Raw genomic sequence first — 23402 nt, 5'->3', positions numbered from 1 at the left:
ACACTAGTGCCATACGGCCAATGTGACAAGACACAATGGGAAGAAATCATCTCCACACTCACACTGATCTGCCAGAATGGGAGCTAGCTGAATAGCAATTTAAATCGAACCAGTTTTGTACACAATATTAACTAGTCAAATATGCCAGTCCCCACATTGTCAACTTAACTCGGCTGCAAGGAAACTACTATAAACAGGGAAAAAAAATAAAGACTACTTGTATACATTTAAATTACTTCCTAGTGTCCCTTCCCAAAGCAGAAATGCACTTAGCCACACAAGCTGCATTAGTGTGTCTTCCCTTCAAATTGTTTCTCTCGCCTCTCTAAGGATTTCGTTTTGTTATCCTTTACCCCACGGCCCAAAGAACTAAGACCCCTACACCAGGAAGAGGGCCAACATGACAAGTCATCCATGAATGGTAAATTGGCAGCATGGAGCCAAAACAGAGGCAAGAAGCCTGCCTTCTTTTGGTCACAGGAAGCAAGAAACAGGGTATATCTCAGCTAGAAAGGTATGCATACCTTGCCTAGTCCAATACTCACTAATGAGGAAATAAATCCAAAAATGTTACACTACACACTCTATGTATGCATTAATTTCCAAAAACAAGACTCACTGGATACATACTTATGAAACAACATGTATTACTTTGTTACTGTTTCAACTCAACAGGAAAGTGCTCTACAAGAAACTTTAAAACCATATCCTTTCTCCAAATCCCTTTATTGTACTTGAAATGTTAGTTTTCTTCCATCCTGAAGGTAACTAAAACCTGTTTATCTATATTCTATCCCAGCTTTTCATAGTGGCACTGGTGCGTACAAAACAACTGAATCGACTATAAGCAATATAGGAGCTCTGATTTCACAGGTATTTGTTCTCATCTCCTGCCCCACTCCCCCGACGCGGTTCTCCCCTTCCTATAATTTATACCTGCCAATAAATATCTTAGTCCACAAGGACAACAGAACCAAAGACTTCTAGAAAATCTCAGTCTACTAACATTGGTAACAGCTATGGAAGTTAGTCATAAGCTTGAAAAATTAGATAAAGAGCTGCAGCAAGTGATCAGATTTCCACCACTCATCTTGGTGAGATGAGACCCCAAGGGACCCATCCCTGCTGACACCAACCATTCTTACCAGTAGTCCACCAACACACAAGCTGTCCACAGTAGAACACCACAGACTGCCGGGTGTTTGGAGGCTACGTAACCCCGAGTTCCTAGAACAGGAACCGAGGCTTGGAAGAAGATCAGTGCAGCGCACTCAGCGAATGGATAAACTGAATCATCATTTCACAAGGCTGCAAGCCCATTACTAGTCAAATCCCAACACGGAACCAGAAAGAAGTTTAAACTAAATTCCTGGTTTAAATAACATTCAATGCAAAAAATCCATCTAGTTACTAGATACTTGGATTATCTTCAAATGAATTAACAAAGCAAGAGTTGAATTATTCGGATGTAAGATCTCCTAGCACAGAAATTCTACTGGAGTCAACACGTCACTGTTAGAGGAAGCAGCTACAACAAATGAAAAACTAATTTCTTACATTCAAGGCTGAAGTCCTTCACTTACTGCCCACTTCCACCAAGCATCCCTCCCAAAAGTTCCCTGGGGTATTAAGTTCACAGTACTCTGCTACAAATTTGACACGTCACACATTACTCATTGTTGATGAGGGTTATTTAAGAACATTCACTGCCTGACCTTTATGATCTACCCAAGATGAAATAGAAACAGGTTTGAGAATAAAAAACAATTTACCTTCACTACCAACAAAGATGACTCAGCAGGATGGATAGAGCTGTCTGAGCTTAAGCCTGTGTCATGTGTTTGAGACACAATTGGCATGAAAGAGAAAAGGATGCCTGCTTCGTGGTGGGATTTCTTCCACTTTGAGTGGGAGGTACTATACATTTCCCAGATCATTCAGATGTAAATATTCCACTACCTCATTTTATCACTCGGATATCTGACAGCCACTAGGACAATGTTCCAGCTTTGTACTGCTCTTCATGAAAGACCGAGAGAAAGCTGTAAAGCTGGTGATAGCTGCATTTGTACTCCTCACCATTTACACTGATGGGAATGAAGGCTTAAGGGTCTGCCTAAACACGTAAACTGTAAACTCTTCAGACAGAAGATGCATACCACAGATTACCATAAGCAGCTATTTCAGAGAAAATTATACTTTTCTCTCCAGACCACATAGCAGCGCCTGAAAAAGTTACATCAAATTTGCAAAAAGAAACAAAAGGGGGAGTGTCAAGCCAAGGACCCAATTTCTCCACCGAGTTCAGTTCAGTCCTTCCTCTACCTCTCAAACTGAAACTTACACACTCCTCCCTGGGTATTTACCGTCATGAAACAGTTGACAAATTCCATGTCCCTCTTTTAGGAGGGATGTCTTCTTAAGAGTAAGTCAATGGCCAACCAGAAAGTAAGTGTTGGCGGTGAAGTAGCAGCTTTTTGGAAGCTAGATCACGCAGAGAAACTTCTCAATTTATACTTTAAAAAATAAGTTTGCCACATTCATGTGAGACACAACATCCTATAGCCATCTTCCTTCACTGTTTCAAAAAGACAGAACTTGCAAAGCTCTGGAATACTTTCCTCAAAATAAGTGGGTTCAGTAAAAGTTACGTTGTTTCCCTAAATACTACCTAACTTCATTGCATGTGCCTTTCCCACTGGTTATCTGGAGCATTCAGGGTACTAACCTATGGGAGGTATCTTGCCTAACTTTCTCAAGCAATGAGGCCCTGACAACACAGAAAGCAAATTGTTCCAAAAGGAGGATTTTAAGCCAAATTTTACCCTGCAGCACATTTCTCAGTGAGCTTCAACTCTGGGCCACAATGCTTTGCGGGTGCTGTGGCATCAGGGCTTCAGGTTTCCCTTGTCCAAAGTGGGCATGAACTCTAACATAGGAACCGCCTGGCTGTCTCACTGTAACCCTCAACTGCCGAGAACCCGCTGAGGACAACCACTTTTTGATAGGGTTCCTCAGTATTAGGGGGGAAGCTAATTCCCAATAATTGACCAAAGACAGTCAATTATGCTTATGTTCTATACAGCACGCTATTTTCTTAGAATTTATCAATCGCAGACCTGAAAAAACTTGAGACAAACTGGCACACAAGATTAGCCTGTCATACGTTCTGTGTCACCCATAACATCACACCTTTTTAGAAGAGTTTAAACCAGTGATTCTCAACCAAGGGACACTTGAGAACGTCTGCATGTATTTTTGACTGTCACTACTGAAGGGAAAGGACCTACTGCCACCCAGTAGAGACCAGGGATCTTGCTAAACACTAGACACTGCACACGACAATTCCCCACAACAAAAAATTACCAAGCCCAAAACGCCAACAGTGTGCAGGCTGAGTAATCCTGGTTAAACTAAAGACTACACTAGATGTTAGTCACTTACTAGATCTCACACCAAACGAGAATTTAGATCTCAGAATCTAGAAAATTCTATAATAGCCTCCCTTGGCCATTTCTTCCTACAGTCAAAAAAAAAAAAAAAAAAAAAAGTGAGCAGATCGTGACCTGCTTAAGTAGTATTCACAAATGGGGATCTCAAGACACTGTGTGCAAGTTACTGATCCAGAACTAAGGCTTGGGCAGCTCTGATAAGTCATGCCTCCTGAGTTCAAAAAAGAAAAATGAACCCAAGCAATTAAGTGTAACAGAAAACTTTATAGTCCATAAAAATTAGTGAATTTGGACTTGCTGCAGTAGTGGGCAAAGTTCAGGATTGCTTCTATACTAACAAACTGTAGGACACTTCTATCCAAGCTAGTGAAGAGTACAGTATCCTTAGAGACAACTTCCACATGAGTTAACAAAAAGCTAGCTGCAAACCAGAGCACTAATGACTGGCTCTGCGAAGAGAAACCATCCACCCAAAGCCTGTGTAACCACCTAGTCAAACTTAAGGCCAAAGTGTAATAGCACCAGGCTGTAAGGGCTATCATCTAGCCTACGCAAAGCTTTTCCTAGCTGCTCAACTTATTCCAGTCCATTAGCAATTAAAAATCATAAAAAGTCTTGGGAGGCAATCACGAGCCACGTTCAATTTGCCATAGGTTTGCCAGACTAACGGGAACGAGACACATCACCACATTAAGATGCACACTGAATCTGTGAGTGGGAACCTATCCACAATGCCCAGCTATTTAAATGACTTTTTGGTAAAACAGAAGGCCTGAGACCTAGAAGGCGCAAAATGACTGAAGACCAGAGTAACTCTTAATTTTTATGGGAACAAGGTTCTGCACAATCTCCAATTATTTCCCTCAACCTACTGAAAACTCTAGACACCGGACAACTTTCATCCATTGGGGGCAGAGGGCGCTAAACAGTACTACTTTATCATGAAGATGAGGCCTAATGTTGCTAATACTTCAGTTAACCTTTTCAGGAGCCAGCTTTGGTAAAACCATACTTTTCTAAATTTAAAGATCAAAATACAATCTTTCCTATCAGTAGAAGACTAGTTAAAAACCAAGTTAATCGCACAACTCTTCCCCTAAACTGCTTTTTGGGAAAAGGGACAAATCCCAACACCCTCAACTAAAGGATGCAACTAAATGCAGTGTCAGGCTGCCAGATACAGGCTAATGCTCCTTCCAGTTTTGCTCAACTAGCCCAAAACAAGTACTGCACAAGGATTCAAAATCCTCAAGAATCAAGTACGTCCCCTACTTTATTAGTGAGTCAAAGCCCCAGGAACGCCTATCCTCATGGAAATTCCAAAGCAAATAATCAAAGTTTAAACTTAAGACATTTTGGTAAAAATGTAAAATATTTCAGTTGACTAACAAAGCTGTACTACAGAAAGAATAGTTTGCCCAAGATCTGGCCTCCTGTGATTTCACTCGTCTCAAACTTCCTTTTGGTGAAAAGTAAAAACCACCTAGAGCTGATCCACAGCACAGTAGTATCAGAGACCAGCAAGCAAAATGCAACCGTGCATTAAGGTAATACTTAATTTTTATTATTTCCTTATTTTTGTAATTAAAAAATCAGAAGGAAAATAATTATATATAATCCTTTCCTGTAGCCACTAAAGCCAGGAGGCAGGAAATAGCCTTCACAATCCTACTCAGGTTTTGCTGAAGGATCCGAGTGTTACGCAAATTACTTTAAAAAGCAGCAACGATGTACCGTACTAACAAATAGGAAGGTCGGTTAAAGCAGTTAAGTCCTTCTAAATAGCTGTCTAAAACAGATTCTGGATCAAGCAAAGAAGGTACCAAGAAAAACAAATTTTTAACTGCTATCAAAATTCCTATTCATTTAAACTTCTAGAGAAAACTACCCGGAGAATGTTCTAGAAAGAATAGTAGTCTTGAGTTTCCACTTTGTTTTAGTTAAAAAAAAAAAAAAAAAAACAATTTACTTCTTTCAACTTTCAAAGAATACCCCAACTAAGACCACACCTTCACGCACAACATGGCTTTCTGGTAACTAAGACAGCAATAACACCCTTGTTGCAACAATCCAGCGGCTGGGTGTGAACTTCACTACTTACTGGATGAAAAACAGTCTCCTGAAAGGTACTGTGGATGAAAGGCGCCTTTGACTTTTAAACAGATTTAACTTTTTAAGATGACTTCCAGGTTACTTAAATTTGGGCGCGCCTTGTATTTTTACATTACATTTCTTTTCCATTTCCCGTCAGAAAAACTTTCCTGTTGAAGATTCCGCACACAACGTTGTGGCTCACACCACCTCTACGCGTAAACTGTGAAAGCAATTTACACGTAAAGGACCAATAAAAGAGCGTAGACTTGTCTCTAAATCTTTAATTGGCTACGGTGACCTGAATTTACTGCATGAGTTACCTTCTAGATCTCAAGGTTTAATCAACACGAGGATAATTTACATAAATATGCAACTTTTAAAAGTAAAAACCAAGTCCAACGAATATTTGAGCACCTACTAAAAGCTGCAGAACTCGAGCAGTGACGCATTTAGCGTTAATAAGGTTGTAAGGATCGTGCTTCAGATGCTGACTTGATGGAACTTCCCCAGTATTTGGGCCAAAAAGTTTTTTCTCAAAGGGGGGAAGGGACAGTTTGGAGGCAACAAAACCAAACTCGGCCGTTTGTTGCATTTACGTGAACTTCCCGTTCACCGTCCAGTCTGCACGAAACCAAGCGAAGTTTTGGTAACTTTTTCCAAGAACAGTCTCAGGTCTCCTGAGACGAGCGCCGGAGGCTCGCCACGCGGCCGCTCGGTGTTGGGCCCCGCGTCCGCGGCTCTCCTCGGGGAGACCGGGGGCAGCTCTCTGCGCTCGGGGTCCGGCGGGTGCACGAGCAGCCCCAGAACCCCCAGGGTCGCGGAAGGAATGGGGGCTGCGGGACCGCCTGTCCTGGAGCCTGAGGGCGGGGAGGGCCTCACCTTGCTGCGGTCCTCCTCCTGCTGCTGCAGCAACTCGGGAACCGCGGCCATGGCGACGCGGGCCTCGAGCGGGGGCCGTCTGGCTGCGCGAGGAAAGAAGAGGCTGGGCCGCGGCCGCCGTCAGGGCGCCTCTCAGGGGCGGCTGCGGCCCCGCCTCCGCTAGCCTCCCTGCCCGACGGCGGTGGGAGGCCTCGGGACTCCGCCACCATCCCAGCAGCCCCGGGAAAGGCGAGCGGCACGCCACGTGCTCCCCCAGAGCGGCCTCCCCCGTCCCCGCGGCCGTCATCTTGGAGCCGGGCAAAGAAGCTACGCGGGGCCTACCCTCGCTCCGGGCCACGCGGAAACCGCCGACCGCAGGGGCACCACGGCGACGCGGAGCTACGGACACTGCCAACGAGGAGCGTTTCAAGAAAGACTACGCGGTAGCGTGGGGGAATTTATTGCTCAGCCAGAATCCAAGATGGCGGCGAGCTGTGACGTAATAAGATCTCGCGAGAGCGAAAGGGCGCGATTTGAAAGTTCCCGCGCTTCCGCCCGAGGGGAGGGACTCCCCAAGGATCGCCAGTCTATGAAGGTGATCGGAAGCTAGGGGTGGGGCGTGAGCGCCGCAGTGCGTGCTGGGACCGCCGTTCTGGGGCGGGGCCTAACTCGAGCCCAAAGCGCGGGACTAAGGAAAGTAAGGTCCAGGGAGGGTGTTGTCGTTCTGGAAGTTAAGCGAAGCGTGGTGGCTTCTGAGGTACCTACCCCTGCCGTTGGCCGGGCTTCTCTTTAAACCGTCGCTTCCTTAATCCTGACTCCCACCTGAGGGGCCACAGCCGTCCTGTCCTCACCTTGGTTCCACACGCATGGCGGCCCGCGAGGCTGCCTTCTGGGGATCACGGCGGTGGGCCCTGCCGACCGCCGCTTACTGGCTCGGGCCTGACGTCCCTTCCGAAGCTCGGGTCCGCCGGCTGTTACATGGGGTCGCAGTAGTACCCACCGGAGAGCGTGTGGGTTGCAGGAGAGGTCTCCGCACGGGATGCCCTGCACGGAACCCGGCGTTCAGGGGTCGGCGGGTAACGGGTGACTGCCCGTAATGGCCGCTGTGCGCGCGCTTTCCGTTTGTTCCCTGTCTCCCTCCCGATGCGTCCTGTCCTGCACGTTGAGTGTTGCGGCGCCTGCCCCAAGTTGTCTGCTCTTCGTCAGTTAAGCGCCAGTCCAGGGCCCGCGTGGTTGGGTTCGCGCGCTTGGCTGCGGGGCCCCGGGTTTCCCGGTTGGGATCCCGGGATCGGACATGGCGCCGCTCGTCAGGCCCGGCTGAGGTGGCGTCCCACATACTACAACTAGAAATGATGCGGGTCGGTGAGCTGAAGAGTCGAAAGAAAGATTTCTTGGACTTTCAAGGTCTGGCAGTAGTGCTCTTTTATTTAGAGAATAGTGTGGAATAGCACGGGGACAGGACCCATGGGCAGTCAGAGCTGCTGCTGCTGCATGGGGACAGGACCCATGGGCAGTCAGAGCTGCTGCTGCTGCTGCATGGGGACAGGACCCATGGGCAGTCAGAGCAGCTGCTGCTGCACGGGGACAGGACCCATGGGCAGTCAGAGCTGCTGCTGCTGCACGGGGACAGGACCCATGGGCAGTCAGAGCTGCTGCTGCTGCACGGGGACAGGACCCATGGGCAGTCAGAGCTGCTGCTGCTGCTGCTTGCGGATAGGACCCATGGGCAGTCAGAGCTGCTGCTGCTGCATGGGGACAGGACCCACTGGCAGGAGGAGCTGCTGCTGCCCCTGCAAACACGGGTTGAGAGTAGGGCTAAATTTAAGGTGTAGGTGTGTGAGTTATCTCTTTACAAGACAAAGGAAAGAATATGTAAAAAAGTCATTAAAATGGTATCAGTGCAGGTGGGGTCTTGTTATTGGGTGGTCTTATAACTTTTAGATAAGAATCAAACCGGATTAAGTAAATGGCAGAAGACGCCACCTTAAATATTATCTTCAGCTAAAGACAAAGGAGAATGTTGGGGGGGGTCACTTACTTGAGGTTACCAGACAGTAAACAACTTAAGTCCTTGCCTTCCCCAGGAAGCGTTTCCAGAGATAAGGTCATCCCCCTTCCCTCCTGGTGCAGAGAGTGCGACACCCCCCCACAGAGGGAGACTTCCTTCACAAATGCAAATGTCTCATCAGAGGGCAAGCAAATTCCACTCCTCAGAGCCTCCTCATCTGCATTTTTTTAAAAGTAACCAGCCTAAAATAATCCTCATCAGAAGGACCCACAGCTAGAATATACAACTGTGGGGGCGGGGGGACGGGGGGGGGGGGCGCCTTGGGGAGAAGAAAAGAAAGAGTTTGGCGGTAGATGTTAGCTCAGAGCCGATCTTAAAAAACAATAAGCGCGGTCCTTCTGGTATTGCCCAGAGGCTGTCTTTGAAAGCGCTTTGCCCGGACATGTTGGGAAAGCTTACTGCATACGGTCTTCGTGTGCGGCCTTCACCTCTACGATTCGCGGGTGCAACACGTTTGGGATCTAACACCACTTTTCTCTTTCTAGGGACACGAATTAAAAAGACCCTCGGCGCTGAAGTGGGCTAGAGGGAAGTGAAAAGCATCTGGAGATGAAGGCCTTTCAGAGCCTCTGCAGGCGGCTGAGCCGCTCGCCCGGGTCTCCTGCAGAGCCAGCCCCGAGCGCGGCCTTCTCCGCTTCCTCGTGCTCGTGGGGCCGGAAGAAAACAGTGAATCCTTACGGAAACGTGGACCAAGGGAAGTACTCTGATTTAGTGCAGTCCGTCTTGTCGTCCAGAGCTCGCGCGCAGACTCCGGAATCCTTGTTCGAGGAAGACGCTCTCCTCTACGGGCCTGTGAGTAAGGGGAAGCCCCCAGAGCGCGGTGGGGAAGCGGGAGCGCCGCAGAACTGGTTTCCTCTCTTCAGTCCGGAGAGGGGGCTGAGCCCACACGCCGCAAGTGATCCTGCAATCCCTTTGAAAATCCCTCTGCAAAGGACTGTGATTCCCAGTGTGACCCGCATCCTTCAGCAGACCATGACGTCGGAACAGCTGTTCTATTTGGAGAGGTGGAAACAGCGGATGATTCTGGAACTGGGAGAGGATGGCTTTGCAGAATATACTTCAAGTAATTACCTCAATCCTGGTTCCATATGATTTACTATGTTTTCTAGAGTATAGAACACCAGTGTCAAAAGAATGAGTTTTGGTTTTTTTTTTAACTTTTAACTAGTGAGGAACTACTTTCGAATGACAATAATTAGCATTAAACAGCACTTTATGTGTATTAAGTCACTTAATCCTCATGACAACCTCATGAAGCATGGATGCTATCATCCCCCTTTCACAGATGAAACTGAAGCACAGAGATCAAGTTCTCTGACTAAATGATGTATAAGATTCATTTATTTTGTAACTACAAACTTAAGTATTAGAATTGCATGTTTTCTTTGATTATGGAAAAGAGTCAATAGCCAGATGATAGAATTCTAGTTGTTTGCTAAGCATTCTGTTCAGAATCTAGTAAATACTGCCTTGCTCTACTGATCAGCATAGACTGACTTGTAAACAAGAAACCAGAACACATGATCTGTATCTAGATCTTGGTAAATTGAGATAATCAAATGCTCTTGATTAGGAACTGGGAATAAATAAACTTTAGCCTTCAACTCCTAACTTACTAACTTCTTAGACAAGTGAGAATAACTTCCTTAAAACAGATTCATTCAGGGGCAGGCCCCGTGGCCAAGTGGTTAAGTTCGTGCGCTCCGCTGCAGGCGGCCCAGTGTTTCGTTGTGTTCGAATCCTGGGCGAGGACATGGCACTGCTCATCAAACCACATTGAGGCAACGTCCCACATGCCACAACTAGAAGGATCCACAACGAAGAATATACAACTATGTACTGGGGGGTTTTGGGGAGAAAAAGGGAAAAAAAATAAAATTTAAAAAAAAACAGATTCATTCAAAAACAAGATGAAAGAAAAACATTGGCGTTGGTGAATTAGCTCGTCCCTATCAGGATTATATAGTTGTCTTTTGTTAAAGTTGTTTTGCTGTGATCATCCCTTAACCTGTGCCTCCCAGAGAGCAGTGTCTGTACCCCTAGTGGTACACAAGCACTTTTATTTTTAATTTTAAGAGTAATGTACTTATTTTGAAGTATTTTTAGAAAAACTGTATGTGTGTGCATAACACATTAAACCTGGTCACATGTGTTTTAAAGAAAAAAACTGTATAGGTGGCAGGGCATCTGGATATGGCAAAAATGGTCAAGGCCCTAGCCCCTTATAACATTCCTCAGCTGTTTGGGGCAAGGAGTATATGCAGGGGTCTAACTGCCTTCTTAAGATAGTTAATTAGTGACAACGACCAAACTATTCTGTTTTCTAAACAAGCAACATGAAAAAAAATCTTTTAATGACAGCTTAAGTTTTTTCTCTGTACAACTAGATTTTAGAATGGACATTATTTCCCCATGAGAAATTCTTTTGATTTTCCTTAAACCAGGAATGTCACAGCTTGTGGGACTCTAAGAAATGTAAAGGCAGAAACCTGTTGGCACATGTGGGAACCTAGGTCTGTAGCTCTTCACCCAAAATAAAGAAATGGTGGCCCCTTTGATAAAGGAGAGGAGTTTCTGTTTGGAATATGAATTAGCCCCACTATCCCAGGCAGAGAGAAAACTATGGTTGTTTTCCAGAGTCAACTGTTGATCTAGATTACTACTCTGATGTGTTTCGCAGTTAACTCAGGATCAACCTTAAGAAACAGGCAGAATCATGGTTTGGTTTTTTTTTCCATAAGGGGGCACTCACCTACAGATTAGTGTTGTGGCCCAAAAAAAGGAAGGAGAAGAAAGAAAGACAAAGAGCGTTTCATAACCTACAAAATTGATTAATGAGTCAGGAGTGGCAGTTTTAAAAATACTAGACTGATAGATTTTTTTTCTGCCTGGTCTTGCCAAAGTCCAGGGCATAGAGATGTGCCCAGTGCTGGCGTTCTCAAACACTCGGTCAGCTTCCCAAGCATCAGTTTACCTCTTGGATATTGCTGAGGATAAGAAAGTGTTGATCATAGTGGAAAGGGCTGGGGTTTATTTTTGCAGTTTTTTGCTACACTGATTTTTAAATCCTAAAATATTATCCATCCTATCAGTTCTGTCAGTCAGAATATTGGACATTCGTTATTTTTTTTTAATGGATGTTATATACTGGGACTTGAAAACATTTTACCTTTCATTCCTTTAATTTATTGAGTGAATACTCTGACTTGATGGTATCTGCAAATCTTGAATCTTTTTAAATTTATTTTGACAAATTGAATCATTTTTAATGTTCTGAGCCTTACAATCTAAAGGATCCTGTAATCTAGATCCCCATGTCATTGCCTCTTATACATGAAGAATCCACCCAGGAGTTAAGTCTGCAGTGGGAGATGAGTTGTCTGTTTGCTTGGTAGTAATATGGTTTGATACTGCCTCATTCGATGAGATTCTTTTCCTCGTTTTCTGTAGGTCTGTCTCCAAACAAATAGATTTCCTACTCTGTTTCTTTTCCTTTTTGTTTTTTTTAAAGGTTGGCACCTGAGCTAACAACTGTTGCCAGTCTTTTTTTTCTTCTTCTTTTTCTCCCCAAATCCCCCCAGTACATAGTTGTATATTCTAGTTGTGGTATGTGGGACGCCGCCTCAGCCTGGCCTAAGGGGCAGTGCCATGTCCGCTCCCAGGATCCGAACCTGCGACACCCTCAGCCGCCGAAGTGGAGCACATGAACTTAACCACTCGGCCACGGGGCTGACCCCCCTACTCTTTTTCTCTGTGTATCTAAATAATGGTCCCTGAGTTTGCCTCCCTCACTCTGCTGTGTGGTAGAGTGGAATGAACATAGACTGTGTGCCAGGCTGCCTGCCCAACTTTTTGCTTTTGGGCAAATTAGCAGCACTGTCTAGCCCTCAAAAAGTGTATGAGCAGATAAATTCAGAACAGAGCAACTGTCTTAGGCTGTTTTAGCCCTAAAAAATAGTGCAGGGGAAGAATATCACAAGTTCCCTGTGCTCAAGTCCCACAAGATCTACTTTCTTGTTTTTAATTTGTAGGTGCCTCGATTTTCATTTCTTGCCAGTCACTAGGCCTCTTAGTAAAAGGATTCCCCCACCTATGTTCATCGTTAAGTTTTGGTTGTAAAAAGAAGTATAAACAAAAGTGCAATTCCCTAAATTTCTTTCTTAGAACCAGTTAACTTACTAAAATGGATACTTAAATTCACCGTACCATAAACTAGGTGGGATTCTATCGCACCCGGATCTTCAGTTCTAGTTTTGGCCTAATTCTACCAGAAATACTTTATTTTAATCCCTTTTATTTTCTAAACTATTCTAGTCCCTTTGGTTTTCAAAGTGCATTCCTAGGTTTCACAAGAGTTTGAAATGTGGTGTGTTAGGGGTTGATACTTAAAGGTAACTTTTATGTAATTTTTAGTTTTACTGTTCAGAGTTTTTTAGAGTATTTGTTTTTTAGTGCTAGCTTTGGTTTTGTTTGGTTTTCCTTTTCCCCTGATTTTCCTTTCAGACATATTTTTACAAGGAAAACGATTCCATAAAGCCTTGGAAAGCATACTTTCACCCCAGGGAAACTTAAAAGAGAGTGATGAGAATCTCCTTGAGTCTGGCTACATCGAAAGTGTCCAGCATATTCTGAAAGATGTCAGTGGAGTGCGAGCTGTTGAAAGCGCTGTTCATCATGAGACCTTGAAGTATGTAGGTCTGCTGGACTGTGTGGCTGAGTATCAGTAAGTATTAGATTGTTTCCATCAAAGTGTAGAAGTGAGTGAATGCAGGGTGGGACAGATGGTGCCTGTCAAACACTACTTTTCCTCTTAACTCCTGCTTCAAGGTGCAGCCTCTGAAAGGTCGAAACCTATGTGATAAGTAACAGAATTGGGAACGGGGCTGGAGGTAAGGACAGATACAGGGTGAAGAGTCACGTAATCCATGTAAATCTGTGTTCCAAAATCACAGTGTTTGGTGGAGAAAAGGTAGAATTTTTCAATATCTCTAGGATAGCCTGTTTTCCAACATGTTTCTTCTCAAAGCAAGGTACCAGCCAGAAGACCCAATTTAATTCCTGCACTTTCTTTCCTGTTGCCCTAAAAATAGCATCTTGATATGTTAGCCCTGAAAATCCATTCTTTTCCTGGCTTCCAGGCAGTGTTTGACATGGATAGGAACTTTAAGCTTACCAAAGCTTCCTACAGTTTTCTAATTGCTGCTGTGTTACTGTTTTTCCCACTTACTCCAAATTCCAAGGGTGGATATAACCTGTAGATACCCCTATTCCAAAAAGAGAATGTGAGCAATACAACAGAATTGGGGGGAAAGTCTGTGAGTTTAACCCTTGGAACTCTAGTTAAAATTTAAATTTTTAAAAAATTGACAGAATATTTATTAGTCTGGAAACTGTGTTTAGGCTACCTAACAGTTTTCTGCCATAGGTACCTCATATCCAAGAAGAGCCATGTGTGCCTAGAAATTTCTATTTTTGGCTCCACTTTAGATTATCCAAGGGAGACATACAATCAGTTATACCTAAGGCCTACAAGAAGTTACTGACACCAAACACTTTTCATAGGGATTATAAAATATGTCCACAGTACTGCTGTTTATTTGGTATTTTTGCTCTTTAGGTTAAGAGCATTAACATTGAGAATATGAACATTGCACATTTTTGAAACTAAGGTTTTAGAAATTTAAAAAGAGTTTTTAATGGGTAATATATAGACTTGGTTAATTTAAGCTACTAGAAGTAAATCTCCCACCCCTACTCTTTAAAAAAAAAAATATTTTTAATGTGGTGAAATACACATGACATAAAATTTACCATAAAATTCACCATTTTTAAGTATACAGTTCAGTGGTATTAAATACATTCATAATGTAGTCTAAGCATCACTATCTATCTTCAGGACACTTTTCATCTTATAAAACTGAAACTCTGTACCCATGAACTAGGAACCCCTTCTATTCCCCCCTACTTCCAGCACCTGGCAACCTTTCATTCTACTTTCTGTTTCTATGAATTTGACTACTCTTAAGTACTTCATATAAGTGGAATGATACAGTATTTGTCTTTTTGTCACTGTCCTATTTCATTCAGCATAATGTCCTCAAGCTTCATCTATGTTGTAGCATATGTCAGAATTTTTTTCAGGCTCATTAATATTCCATCGTATGTATGTACTGAATTTTGCTTATCTATTCATCTGTCAATGGCCACTTGGATTGTTTTCATGTTTTAGTCATGAATAATGCTATTATAAACCTGGGTATACAAATACCTCTTCAGGCTCTTGCTTTCAGTTTTTTTGGATGTAGAGTCAAAAGTGGAATGGCTGGTTCATATGGTAATTCTATTTTTAAGTTGTTTAGGAACTGCCATACTATATTCCACAGGAGCTATACCATTTTATATTCCCACCAATGGTGTACAAGGGTTCCAATTTTTCCACATCTTTTTTTTTTTTTTTTTAAGATTTTATTTTTCCTTTTTCTCCCCAAAGTCCCTTGGTACATAGTTGTGTATTTTTAGTTGTGGATCCTTGTAGTTGTGGTGTGCAGGACGCCGCCTCAGCATGGCTTGATGAGTGGTGCCATGCCATGCCCAGGATCCGAACCAGCGAAACCCTGGGCCTTGAAGCAGAGCACGCAAACTTAACCACTCTGCCACTCCTTTTTAACACTTGTTATTTTCTGTTGCTTTGATAGTAGCCATCCTAATGGGTGTGAAGTGATATCTCATTGTAGTTTTGATTTGCATTTCCCTAATGATTAGTGGTGTTGAGCATCATTTCATGTGCTTATTGGCCATTTGTTGGAAAGACTGCCTTTTCGTGGGGCTGGCCCTATGGCCAGTGGTCAAGTTGGCGCACTCTGCTTCAACACGAGGGTTTACTTCAGGGCTCTCTATTTTGTTTCATTGGTCTATATGTCTGTCTTTATACTACTATCACTATTTTAATTACTGTAGCTTTGTAGTAAGTTTTGAAATCAGCAAGTGTGAATCCTCCAGCTTTGTTCTTTTTTAAGATTGTTTTGGCTATTTGGAGTTCCTTGAGATTCCATATGGATTTTAGGATGGGTTTTTCTGTTTTTGCAGAAAATGTCACTGGGATTGTCATAGAGATTGCATTAAATTTATAGATTGCTTTGGGTAGTATGAACATTGTAACAGTTAAATCTTCCAATTTATGTACATGGAATGTGTTTCCATTTCCATTTATTTATGTCTTTAATTTCTTTCAACAGTGATTTGTAGTTTTCATTGTAGGTGTCTTTCACTTCCTTGCTTAAGTTAATTCTCAAGTATTTTATTATTTTGATGGAATTATAAATGAAACTGTTTTTGTAATTTCCTTTTCAGGTTGCTTGATATTCATGTATAGAAATGAAGTTGATTTTCATGTGTTGACTTTATATCTTGCTACTTTTCTGGATTCATTTATTAGTTCTACCAGTTTTTTTTTTTATTCCTTCGGGTTTTCAACATGTAAAATCATATCATGCGTGAACAGAGATAATTTTACTTCTTCCTTTCCAATTTGCATGTGTTTTATTTCTTTCTCTTGCCCAGTTGCTCTGGCTAGAACATCTGGTACTCTTGTTGAATAGAAGTGGCTTTGAAAGCAGACAGCCTTGCCTTGTTGCTGATCTTAGAAGAAAACCTTCCACTCTTTCACTATTGAGACTGATGTTCGCTGTGGGTTTTTCATATATGGCTTTTATTTTGTTGAGGTAGTTTCTTTCTCTTCCTAGTTTGTTGAGTGTTTTTATCATTAAAGGGTATTTAATTTTGTTGAATGCTTTCTCTGCATCAATTGAGATAATTATGTAGTTTTCTTCATTCTATTAATATAGTATATTACATTGATTGATTTTTGTGTGTTGAACCATCCTTGCATTCCAGGAATAAATCCCACTTGGTCATAGTGTATAATCCTTTTAATATGCTGCTGAATTTGGCTTGCTAATATTTTGTTGAGGATTTTTGCATCAGTGTTCATAAGGGATGTTGCTCTGTGGTTTTATTTTCTTGTAGTGTCTTTGTCTGACTTTGGTATCAAGGTAATGCTGGATTTATAGAATGAGTTAGGAAGAGTTCCTTATTTTATGCCCTTTTTTGAAAAGTTTTAGAGGAGTTGATAATAGTTCTTCTTTGAATGTTTGATAGAATTCACCAGTAAAGCCATCAGGTCCAGGGCTTTCATTTGAGAGATTTTTGATTACTGATTCAATTTCCTTGCTAATTATAGATGTAGTCAGATATTCTATTTATTCCTGGTTTAGTCCTGGTAGGTTTTGTGTTTCTAGGAATTTGTCCATTTCATCTACGTTATCCACCTTTTTGGCATACAATTTTTCATGATATTCTCTTACCCTCTTTTTTTTAAAGATTTTATTTTTTCTTTCTTCTCCCCAAAGCCCCCTGGTACATAGTTGTATATTTTTAGTTGTGGGTCCTTCTAGTTGTGGCATGTGGGACACTGCCCCAGCATGGTCTGATGAGCAGTGCTAGGTCCATGCCTAGGATCCAAACCGGCAAAACCCCGGGCTGCCCAAGTGGAGCACACAAACTTAACCACTTGACCATGGGGCTGGGTACCCCCCAACCCCATACCTTTTGTTTTTTCTTCAGTAGAATCAGTAGTTTGTTCCAAATTCGTTTCTGATTTTTATAATTTGAATCTTCCCTCTTTTTTCTAAGTCAGTCCAGCTAAAGGTTTGTAATTTTGTTGATCTTTTCAGAGAACCAACTTTTGATTTCATTGACTTTTCTGTTTTCTATTTATTTTGTCTCTGCTCTAATTTTTTTTTATTTTCTTCCTTCTGCAAGCTTTGGCTTTGCGTCTTCATTTTCTAGTTCCTTAAGTTATAAGGTTATGTTATTGATTTGATTCTTTCTTGTTTTTTAGTGTAAGCGTTTATAGCTATAAATTTCCTCCTTAACACTGCTTTCACTGTGTCCCATAAGTTTTGGTACATTGTGTGTTTCTTTTCATTTGTCTCTAAGTATTTTCTAATTTCCCTTGTGATGTCTTTTTTGGTTGTTTAAGAATGTGTTTGATTTCCACAGTTTTGTTATTTTCCAGTTTTACTTCTGCTATTGATTTCTAATTTCATCCCATTGTGCAGAGAAGATACTTTGTATGATATCCGTCTTTTTAATTTGTGGCCTAACGTGTGGTTTGTCCTGGAAAGTGTCCTGTGTGCGCTTGAGAAGGTCTGCATCCTGTTGTTGGGAGTGTCCTGTGTGCGTCTAGTAGATCGAGTTAGTTTATGGTGTTGCTTGAAGTCTTCTGTCTGCTTGTTCTATCCATTATTGAGAATGGTGTATTAAAGTCTCCAACTATTATTGTAGAACTATATTTCCCCCATCAATTTTGTCAATTTTTGCTTCATATATCTTGCGACCTGTTATTTGGTGCATAAATGTTCATGATTGTTCTATCTTCTTGCTGTGTTGAAACTTTTATTAATATAGGATGTCTTTCTTTGTCTCTTGTCACCTTTTTTGATTTAAAGTCTAATTTGTCTGCTATTAGAGCCACCCCTACTCTCTTTCGGTTACTCTTTGCGTGGAATATCTATTTATATCCTTTCACCTTCAATCTATTTGCATCTTTGGATATACAGTGAGTCTCTTGTGGAGAGCTTATGGTTGGATCATGTATTTTTATGCATTCTGCCAGTCTCTGGCTTTGGCTTGGCAAGTTTAACCCATTTACATTTAAAGTAATTACTGATATAAGAAGGGACTTCTGTCATTTTTCTCTTTGTTTTCTGTATGCCTTATAGATTTTTTCTCTCTCATTTCCTGCATTTTACTGTGTTTTGTTCATTTTTTTGTAGTGAAATGTTTCAATTCCTTCCTCATTTTTTTTGTATATTATATAGCTATTTTTCTTGTGATGACCACAAGAATTACATTTAACATGCTAGTTGTAACACTCTAATTTGAATTTATACCAGCTTAACTTCAATAACATTCACGAACTCTGCTCCTTCGATAGCTCCGTCCCCATCCCTTTCAGTTGTTGATGTCACAAAATTATGTGTTTATATATTATGTGCCCCAAAACATAAACTAATGATTTTTTAGATGCATTAGTTTCTTAAATTACGTAGAAAACAAATGGAAATACAAACCAAAGTTACATTAATACTAGCTTTTAGACTAACTTTTTAAAAGTATTACTCTTTTAAATCACATAGGAACAAAAAAGTGGAGTTACAAGCCATTGTTACAATAATACTAGCTTTTATAATTGCCCATGTATTTACCTTTATTGAGATTGTTGAGCATCTTTAAAACTAAAAAAGCCTTTGTCTAGGACATATGCTATCACGTTTCCAGGGACAGTTTCTGTTGATTTACTTTTTTCCTTTGAATGGGCCATGCTTTCCTCTTTCTTTGTATGCCTTGTGATTTTTTGTTGAAAACTGGACATTTGAATCTGATATTGTGGTAACACTGGAAATCCTCGTCTCTCTGTACCCCCGAGGTTTGCTGGGTTTTGTATATTGTTTTGGGATTTTTATTGTAGGCTATCTCTGTGCTAAAAGTCAACCCTAAGGTGTAAACTTAAGATCTTCTCAGCTCTTTTCTGAGCCAGTGCCTTTCCCTGGACATGCACAGTCATTTTCTCATTCTCTCCAAATGTGCAGTTGCTTTTGGATGTGATAGTCTTTAGAGTTTGACTTCCAAAAGAGAAAAATGAAGTAGGGGCAGGGGGTGAAATGGTGCCAGCCTTTTAAATCCCCTGGAAGTCACTTCAGCCAGAGGAAGAAGGGCTTGCAACAGTAGGGGGAGAGGCAACAAAAATGGCCATCCTCCTCTTTGCCTACACCTCTGTGGTCAGAAACAGTGATAGAGCACAGATCCCTGATATTTGGAGGACTGGATGCTTTTTGTCCATTCTGACTGCCATAAGCTGTGTGTAAGCTGCTCCAGGAATATGTGCGTAGCTGCTACCATGCTAAGAGCTAATATTGAACAAAATTAACCACAATTTACCATCCAAGCCCTAAATAGACTCTAGATTTCTGTAATAGACAGATTTCTAGTTTTTCACAGTTACGAACTGTAGCAATGAACATGTCTCTTTGTACACTATTGTGAGAGTTTCTCTAGGCAGGTGCCCAGGTTCATTTGTTTGTTTTGGTGGGTGACACGCAGTTTGGATAAATTCAATTGATCTGAAGTAGGTCTAGACATGAATACTTCTTAAATTTCCAGGCGCTTGTCACTTGAACCTAGGATATCAAACCATTGCTCTCTGCTACATACCTAAAAGGGAAATTGTGGGGTCAAAGAGTATGTACATTTTAAATTATCACAGATATGAGTGTGCTTATTTTTGCACACCTTTAATAACACAATTTAATAATTTTAATAACATTGTATGTTGTAATTCCAGTCTGCATTTCATGTAAATTAGGTTGAGCATCTTCTCATTTGTTTAAGAGCTAATTGTGAACAGTCCTTTTGCAGTTTTTTTTTTTTTTTTTAAAGATTTTATTTTTTTCCTTTTTCTCCCCAAAGCCCCCCGGTACATAGTTGTATATTCTTCGTTGTGGGTCCTTCTAGTTGTGGCATGTGGGACGCTGCCTCAGCGTGGTCTGATGAGCAGTGCCATGTCCGCGCCCAGGATTCGAACCAACGAAACACTGGGCCGCCTGCAGCGGAGCGCGCGAACTTAACCACTCGGCCACGGGGCCAGCCCCAGTCCTTTTGCAGTTTTAATTTGGGTTTATACTATTAAGATTTTTTTTCACATTATTAAGTTCTACAAGTTACTAGTGTGTTGCTAGAAACAGTGGTCCATGGCAGAACTCTTTATTTTAGAAATGTTTATTTTGATTTATTCAAGGAAGAGAACTGGGAATGCTAGTCCCTGGGGTTACTCAAGCCCTCTCTTCATTTGCATAGATTGTCAAACTTTGTGATATTACAAAACAATTATAAAAAAATTACCTCTAGATCTGCACTGTCCAGTAGAGTAGCGACTAGTCACATACAGCCATTAAGCACTTGAGTGTGGCCAGTCCAAACTGAGGTATGCTGTAAATATACAAAGTAGATTTCAAGGACTTAGTACAAAAAAAGAACATAAAATATCCCTTTAAATACTTTTTTATATTGATTATATGTTGAAGTGATAATATTTTGGATGTGTTGGGCTAAATAAAATATTAAAACTTCACCTGTTTCTTTTTCATTTTCTTTTTTGATGTGGCTACTAGAAATTTAAAATTACGTGTAGCTCGCATTTTATTTCTTTTAGACAGTGCTACTCTAGACTGATATTCACTTGCATAAGTTGTAACTCTAAAGTTATGGTGACAGGTAGGTAACTTACATACTTTGTACAAAATCTCCCTCTAAACTGCTAATTTTGAAATTGAAGTCATGAAAGGCAGATTGAATAGATAGAGCCCTTTGAGAGTCACTAGTTATTAGTCCACTCGCCCTATGATCCTTTTGATATCTGCAGTTGGGAAGTATAAAATCCCACCAGGATGGGGGGAGTGGGAAGGAATGCACTGGTAATTTGACTTAAAAAAGTGGCAGGAGTTTTATTTTCCCAATATCCCTAATAGTAAGACTCCCTACCCTGTGTGTAAACTTTTAGGGCATGCACCAGGTCTCCTTATTTGTATTTCTGCATATAGGTGATGACTATTAAATGCTGATGGATGTGAACCCCAGCTTTGGTTTCTGAGCAAGAGAATTTCTGAGGCTCCATGATGTATAGTCCTTCATGATAGGAACTTTGCTACTCGTCTGTTGTGGTTCATTCTGATAGACATTTGAAGCAAAATCAACTAAGATAATGAGAAATGTAGTTTCTGTTCCCCTGTCAGCTGTTAAAGGAAAGGAGGCTGTGGAGGGCCAAAGGAACTTCGACAAAGTTTAGAAACTTGAACTTCGGAAAAGTTGTTTCCCAGCACTCCCATGTGTGCCTGCACCTGGAGCTCTCATCAGTGCACTTCAGGAAACATTTTCTGTCACACCCCTGACAGGCTCATTACTGACCTGACTAAAGGGCTCACAGGAAAGAGAACATCACACCTTTCTAGTCCTAAGGAGTAAAGCTCAGGGGAGCTGTGTTTTTGGAAAGTGGAGAATAGAAGCAACAGTCATTGGGTGACAGGTAGTAAACCACGTAAGAAGAGGGTTAACCTCAGTTTGAATTATTATGTACAAAGACTTCCTTTGGTTTCTCTTTAGGGGCAAGCTGTGTGTGATTGATTGGAAGACATCAGAGAAACCAAAACCTTTTATCCGAAATACATTTGACAACCCACTGCAAGTTGTGGCATACGTTGGTGCCATAAACCATGATGCCAACTATAGCTTTCAGGTCAGGACACTGAGCCTCTACTTACTTAAAGCTTTGCTGAATGATTTTTTATAGCTACTTAACTCCTTATAACTTCTGCTCTGTTTGTATCCTACTGCTTAATCTGTTCCTTGTCCTTCTACCACTTTAAAAAGTCCTTCCCCCCTCCTCTTCCTGGGCTTCCTGTTGTTGTTAATAGTTCCTTAGTGATCACAGTCCATTCTTCAATGTCTTAATTGTCGTCTTTGTGTTCTTATGTGCCCTAGTGCCATCTTTCATCAACCTATCGTATAAACTGAGTTAGGAGATTTTACTATAGATTGTTTTGTTCTGAGTTTGCCCTGGAGTAAGAAGAAAATGAATCTAAACTCTGGTCTTACTGTAGAAATACTGTAATTGCCCTGTGTTTCTTCCTAGGTTCAGTGTGGCTTAATTGTAGTGGCCTACAAAGATGGATCCCCTGCCCACCCACATTTCATGGATGCTGAGCTCTGTTCCCAGTACTGGGCAAAGTGGCTTCTTCGACTAGAAGAATATACAAAGAAGGAAAAGAAGCAGAATAGTCAGAAACCAGATTAGGGTCAGGATGCTGTTTGAGAACATTCAGCCCTTTCCTACAGTTTGGGAAGGTATATCACTGTTTACTGTGATCTAAAAATGGAGATGCTACAGGATCTGAGCGCTACATTAACATAAGCAGAAGTATTAATTTGTTGAAATTTCTTGCATCCAAAAGGACTGAAAAGCCAAAAAAGTTTAGATTTAAAGAGCTGGACTTCAGCACATAAAAGACCAACTGTGTTACCTCTGACTGTTATTTACCTGAAGAAAGAGCAAGCAGGATTAGCACAGTGTTGGTGGCTCTTGGACTTCCCTGTAGACTTTTCTGGGTCCTGGGCAGGACGCCCAGTGTCTGATTGAGATTGGAGGGCAGTGAGGCTTGGTGTGCCAAGCATTTCCCCAGGGTATGCCAGGAGGGAAGGGGCCATGCACCCCCAGGGTGTATGTGGAGGGAGAACTCCCATCAGCCAACTATTACTGCCAGTGCAGTTTCATAAAACTTGTTTTATATATTGGGGCTTTCTATATACTTCATTTGGGGAAAAAAATTTCATTTAACATTTTTGAAAAATAAGTGTGTGATTCCTTAGACTCAAGTAAACATTGCTGTCTGGAAAGATGGAGCCTATTTACCATGTCATTGGCAGTATCCCATGGCACACCACCAAATAACCCCCAGAAGTAGCCAGACTCCAATCTGAGAATCGTAATTGTACGTATCTTAGTAGCCATATTCTGGCTTGAGTCAATGAATCATGTACCTAGAGAAAATGTATCATTTGTAGACTTTTTCAACTATGGAAGACAACAAAATCTAATAATTTTTTGTACGTTTGATAAGTAATAAAAATTATTAGTTGTTACTGGGTTTGGAAAACTTAAATACCTACCATGGCCTTGTGGGGGGAGTCCCTGTTTTATGGAGTAGGTTAGCATTTTAGTTACAGTTGCTGTCTTAAAAAAGTTGGGTGCTGCGATTACTTTTTTCTTTCATTAGCCATTATAAGAAATAAAATATAAGATGTGAGTAAAGTAATAA

At 41.6% G+C, this 23402-nt stretch overlaps 2 protein-coding genes and 1 non-coding gene across 8 annotated transcripts in view; 1 reads left to right on the top strand and 2 right to left on the bottom strand.

The window, feature by feature from the left end:
- SNX5 (sorting nexin 5) overlaps positions 1 to 6898 on the bottom strand; it is a 24935-nt gene extending 18037 nt beyond the window's left edge. The window contains exons 1-2 of one of the 4 annotated variants that reach the window (XM_008525378.2): positions 6747 to 6898; positions 6426 to 6508 (exon numbers count right to left, since the gene is read on the bottom strand). In XM_008525378.2, coding sequence (XP_008523600.1) covers positions 6426 to 6476 — 51 coding nt within the window. In that variant the 5' untranslated portion in view covers positions 6477 to 6508; positions 6747 to 6898. Of the gene's footprint in view, positions 1 to 5553; positions 6160 to 6425; positions 6509 to 6746 lie in introns of those variants that run through there. The other 3 variants (XM_070589526.1, XM_070589525.1, XM_070589524.1) reach the window with 3 other exon arrangements.
- Positions 1068 to 1304, bottom strand: LOC139078340 (small nucleolar RNA SNORD17). The gene has a single exon (XR_011531278.1). It is a non-coding gene; the product is annotated as a small nucleolar RNA SNORD17 (small nucleolar RNA).
- Positions 6519 to 23402, top strand: MGME1 (mitochondrial genome maintenance exonuclease 1). 3 transcript variants are annotated; one of them, XM_008525380.2, is made up of 5 exons: positions 6519 to 6999; positions 8958 to 9535; positions 12976 to 13195; positions 21691 to 21823; positions 22220 to 23402. In XM_008525380.2, exons 2-5 carry the CDS (start codon positions 9022 to 9024, stop codon positions 22379 to 22381), a joined length of 1029 nt encoding a protein of 342 aa, XP_008523602.1. In that variant the 5' UTR covers positions 6519 to 6999; positions 8958 to 9021; the 3' UTR covers positions 22382 to 23402. The 3 variants fall into 3 exon arrangements, with proteins under 3 accessions (XP_008523602.1, XP_008523603.1, XP_008523601.1); XM_008525381.2 differs by having other exon boundaries at positions 6921 to 7808; XM_008525379.2 differs by having other exon boundaries at positions 6970 to 7161.

The sequence above is a fragment of the Equus przewalskii genome, chromosome 21, assembly GCF_037783145.1.
Source record: "Equus przewalskii isolate Varuska chromosome 21, EquPr2, whole genome shotgun sequence".
In the NCBI taxonomy this organism is placed as follows: domain Eukaryota; kingdom Metazoa; phylum Chordata; class Mammalia; order Perissodactyla; family Equidae; genus Equus; species Equus przewalskii.
The sequence above is the reverse complement of the archived record's forward strand: the minus strand, read 5'-3'. Positions and strand labels throughout refer to the sequence as shown.

Excerpts from the sequence above, each read along its gene's own strand:
- MGME1 (XM_008525380.2), top strand. The coding sequence starts at position 9,022 with ATGAAGGCCTTTCAGAGCCTCTGCAGGCGGCTGAGCCGCTCGCCCGGG. Across the intron at positions 9,536-12,975 it reads CTTTGCAGAATATACTTCAA|ACATATTTTTACAAGGAAAA; the intron begins GTAATTACCTCA and ends TTTTCCTTTCAG. Across the intron at positions 13,196-21,690 it reads GACTGTGTGGCTGAGTATCA|GGGCAAGCTGTGTGTGATTG; the intron begins GTAAGTATTAGA and ends GTTTCTCTTTAG.